The sequence below is a fragment of the Magnolia sinica genome, chromosome 5 (genome assembly GCF_029962835.1).
Source record: "Magnolia sinica isolate HGM2019 chromosome 5, MsV1, whole genome shotgun sequence".
In the NCBI taxonomy this organism is placed as follows: Eukaryota; Viridiplantae; Streptophyta; class Magnoliopsida; order Magnoliales; family Magnoliaceae; genus Magnolia; species Magnolia sinica.
This window is the reverse complement of record NC_080577.1, coordinates 91,384,408-91,389,130: the sequence shown is the minus strand read 5'-3', so window position 1 is coordinate 91,389,130 and position 4,723 is coordinate 91,384,408. Positions and strand designations below refer to the sequence as shown.

Sequence of the window (4,723 nt, the reverse complement as noted above, 5' to 3'; positions counted from 1 at the left end):
GCTCTACGGTGAAGATGAAGGTGTGCACCTGTTGGATGGAGTGGATATCAAACACAAACTAAATGATGTACACATGCATACATTTAAGGGTGTGTGATAATTTTCTAATATAAGGGTAATTTGGTAAGAAATTACGTAAATAAGCGTGTAGAATCACTTGGATTCTCTCGCAAGCCACTAATCTCTTCTTCTTCTTTTTTTTTTTTTTTTCAACTATAGATAACTGTCTATTTATAGCATACTCCCAACTGCCTCCCTAACTTCCTTGTAAGGTTGTGTAATACAACTTGCTATTATGGGTCGAGCCCCATGTTGCAGCGGCGATCATGCTGGTTTGAAGAGAGGTCCTTGGTCCCATGAAGAAGACGAACGGCTCAGATCATTTGTGCTGCAAAACCCTAACACCAGTTGGCGCGTGGTCCCGCCCAAAGCAGGTTCATGCAAAAGAGGAAAAACTCAATTAGTTATATGGTGAGATGATGAGTGATCTTGTATACAATGTTTATACACTGAAATTTGGTGTATAAACTATCTCTAAGTACCTGAGTGAGCCATGACATGAAGATGAATCTTTTGGATGGGTTATGGAAAGTTATGAAAGCCACTCGTTGGACCAATTTGATTTTAGGTTATGGCCCATCAAAGAGTTGGCCATCACGGTATAAACGGGTGTGTCTGTGTCAGCTGGGCATTAGAGATGGTTTATGCATTAAGTTTCAATGTATGGATTATATGCATGATCATTCCTCTCGTCTGTTTGTGGTGATGGATTTGGGCTAAGGATTTATGAAATTCATGAAGTTCAGAGTTTTTTTTTTTTTTTTTTTAATTTTTTAATTTTTTATTTTATTTTATTTAAAGGGTGGGGTTGAGAATTTGTCAAATCTATAATTTTCTTGACTGGACGCCCCCTATAAATATCTATGAATTTAGTTTAACTTTAAATTTCAAAAAAAAATAAATTAAGACTTTACAAATATATAAAGTTAGAGATTTTTTTTTAAGCAATGAAAGTCATTCCTTTGTAATAAATACTCTGACGTTGTTATATATATTTTTAAATTCAAAGATTTTAAGTTTTGTTCCCAAATAATTAACATCAAATCGGATTTGCCAATACGAAACCAATGTAAATCCATGAATTTGATGATCTCTTGGGCTTATCAAATCCAGTCTTATTTCATTGAACCAACATCTAACTTTAGAATTTTTGTGCAGGCTTGTTGAGATGCGGCAAGTCAGCGCGCCTCCGTTGGATGAATTACCTCCGCCCAGATATAAGGAGAGGAAACTTCACACCTGAAGAGGAGAACCTCATAGTTCAACTCCACGCTGCAATTGGAAACAAGTGAGTAAAAACCACCCTCCTGTATGGGCACTTTGGACATTTTACTGCACTTTGGCGGGAGAAATACCCTTCTCATTTTGGATGTTTTAATTCTACCATATGCAACCAAAATTGTCTGTAAAAAAAATGGAGGCAGCTAAAATTAAAGGGCATATAGTTTATCACAAGCACGTGCTAATCCAAGCTCCGGCTCAAAGGGACGTGGATTAGCTACTGACAGGTTGAGTAGCGAGACTGGCTACTCAAGTGACGTCACCTAGTTTTGTGGGTCCCACCATGATATATATTTTGTATCCACACTGTCTATCTATTTGGAGAGATCATTTAAAGGCATGAGCCAAAGAATGAGTAATATCCAAAGCCTAAGTGGACCCCACCACAGAAAACATAATGCACACCATTAAAAACTTCTAAGGGCCACAAAAGTTTTCGATCAAGCTGATATTTGTGTTTTCCCTTCTTTAATGTCTGAGTCAACTTATGAACAGGTTGGATCTCAAATAAATATCACAGTGGACCTTAGGAAGGTTTCAAAGGTGGGCATCACTCTCCCCACTGTTTTTTGTGGTGGGATCCATTGAGTTTTGGATCTGCCTCATTCTTTGGATGATGCACTCAAATGATCTGTCCAATTGGATAAATGATGTGGATACAAAACATACATCATGGTGGGGCCGACAAAACTTGGAGACGTCCCTTCATGGCGAGTCTCGCTACTCAACCTTTTAGTAGCTGATCTGCGTCCGGCTCAAAGAGACTTTCTTCCCCTGCAGAATGCGTGGGATCCCAGCACCACATATGTCAGTGGTGTTGAGACAGCAGAATTTGATCGGATTATGTACTGCTGTTAGAAATAAAGCCCACATAAAGCATGTTTATAAGTTGTTAAAGCGAGTTTCGGATCCTTGCTCCGGCATGGGTGGTAGACTCTCAGGAGCTTCAGTACCCGGTCAAGGGTTCGAGTATCCATAGGTGTTGAAAGCCTACTATCAACTGCACTTACCTCTAACAGTGCCACATGACCCAACCAAACCGCTGCATGTCCCATACCACGATGTATGAGGTGTTAGGGTCACCATACAATCTACTCCTCATCCACATTAGTTCCTCTCTTTCCACATGCATTGCAAATACAGTAGTCTACTTTGAGCCCAAATCATGCCCTCCATGTTACTATAAGAACTTTACAAAACCCACGTACGTGACACAAGGCAACTCATGTACATCCAAACACGTGCCATCCTGGCGCATTGGTAGGAGATCCAATCCATTCATCTGAGATGTACCACCATGTAAATGCTCTCGTCCAAGAATCACATCCATCAAATTGTCAGCGCTGAAAATGCCTGGGTGAAGTTTTATAACCGTCCAACTGTTTCCAACATCGTTGACCAACTGCTGAATAAGTCAGTTTGCTATTTATTTATTTTTTGGGAGAGAACATCTAAAGGGTTAGACCCACTTTATGAAGGGCCTGGATATTACACCCGTTAGCTACGGTAGCACATGTGGTGGTGTGTGAATGAACTGTCTCATACATGTGTATGAGCTTAGAAAAATAAACGGTGATTTGGGACTTCTACTGTTGAACTTATATTATTTTTTATTTTTTTTAGAGAAAAAAAAGAAAAAAAAGGAAAAAGAAAAAGAGCTCATTTCCATCCGATACTTTGTACCGTTCATTCCTCATGCCGCCCAACAAATTAGTAGTTAATCCATCTGTAAGAATCATATTCAAAGAAGACATCATTCTCACGTGTGCTATTTAATAAACCTTCAACTAAAGGTGGTATTGGCTATGGTAGTTTGCTACTGATATCATATTAAGAAAAATACACCTTCTAATAAGTTCAAGAATATATGAAAGAAAGAGACTGGACACCTTCCCATGAAAAGGGGTTCTTCATACGCAGTTTTCTGAGATGTGACGTTTTCATTTTTTTGGATTCTACGAATCCAAATAGGAATATCTTTATATCTCTGGAGTTAAAATTTTATATTCTTTGTAATTTGCATTTTCAGGTGGGCAGTTATAGCTTCCCAAATCCCAGGAAGGACTGACAACGAGATTAAGAACCTCTGGAACACAAGATTAAGGAAGGTTTTAATCCTCAAAGGAATCAACCCGATCACACATCAACCCTTGTGCAATCCCTTCTTATCTGATTATGTGAAGCAATGGATCAAATCCATTGAGAACGTGATTATCTCCGGCCTAATCACCCAATCATCATCTTCTAATGCTACTATCAGTACTACTACTGATAATAATCATATTAGCAGTAGTAACAGCGGCCTTTCTCTTGATGCATACCTTCCTCCTTTAATGTCTCTAGAAAACTCCTTGAATGGAGAGATTCCTGATCAATCCCAACCATTCGATGCCCTACTTACACGTCCCACATCTAAAACCAATTCATGGGTTGGTGAGAGTTCTCATACTAATGATGGGAACTTCATTGATGAGTTTATTTTGGGGGAAGATGCTTCCTTAACCAATAATCTGAGTGAGTATTTAAGGGGTGAGTTTGGAGATAGTGCAAGTGACCCTTTCTTTGGAGACACCACAAGCGTAGAGATGGACTCAATGGCATCTGCTGCAGCTTTAAATTTGGAAGAATGGTTCAAGTATTGGAATTGATAGTGAGCATGCACTGCTAAAGCTACCATCATACTCTCACCAGCCTGCTGTACCAGTGTCTCATTTGTACGTGAGATCCAGGCCATTCATTAGGTGCCCATAATTAAGCAACTCTATATAACTGGGACCACACAAAATCTAATTTTGTGGACATGGGTGCTAAAAGGCGAAGCCAGCCTGGTGAATTGCATGAATCTTATACAGCCGTGTAGTGTTGGAACGCGTAGTGGGTAGTTTTAGCATTTCTCATTGATCAAACCTCACATTGAAATTTGTAAACTTCTGTTAGATTTGTGAAGAAAAGATATCTGTATGAATAGGTTTCCTAGATTTCCCTTTTTTTTTTTTTTTTCTAATTATACTGTACATGGTAAAGAATAGAAATCTGTGCAGTTTTCCCAGATTTCCTTTTTAATTTTATTGTACTGTATGCCACATGCAATGGAGTACTGTAGAGAAGAGGCGAAGGGAAAGGTGCGGCAACATGCAGGTGGATGCTACACGTATAGTTCTAATTATGACGGACCCATCCTTGCTCTTTTCCGTGCCATGGCTCAGTATAGTTTCTGATTAACAAGCTAGCGCTCGTGAGCTAATACAACGGATGTATGAAGTAAAAGTCATATAATCATTAAACTAAGCCTCGCAGAACCTTTATTACACAGGCTTCCTAAGAATGTGCTTCATGCAAGCTACACACAGAGAAAAGGAGGGTACAAGCTATTCGTAGGAAG

At 39.2% G+C, this 4,723-nt stretch overlaps 1 protein-coding gene across 1 annotated transcript; it reads left to right on the top strand.

Annotated features, from left to right (window-relative positions):
- Positions 1–295: 295 nt before the first annotated feature.
- Positions 296–4,389, top strand: LOC131247387 (transcription factor MYB8-like). Its single transcript, XM_058247702.1, has 3 exons — positions 296–434; positions 1,219–1,348; positions 3,371–4,389. The coding sequence occupies exons 1-3, from the start codon at positions 296–298 to the stop codon at positions 3,987–3,989; spliced, it is 888 nt and encodes a 295-aa protein (XP_058103685.1). The 3' UTR covers positions 3,990–4,389.
- The last annotated feature ends 334 nt before the right edge of the window (positions 4,390–4,723 follow it).

Bases quoted from the DNA above. Each gene is read 5' to 3' on its own strand.
- LOC131247387 (XM_058247702.1), top strand. From the start codon at position 296: ATGGGTCGAGCCCCATGTTGCAGCGGCGATCATGCTGGTTTGAAGAGA. The intron at 435-1,218 runs GTTCATGCAAAA...ATTTTTGTGCAG, and splicing joins CGTGGTCCCGCCCAAAGCAG to GCTTGTTGAGATGCGGCAAG. The intron at 1,349-3,370 runs GTGAGTAAAAAC...TTGCATTTTCAG, and splicing joins CACGCTGCAATTGGAAACAA to GTGGGCAGTTATAGCTTCCC.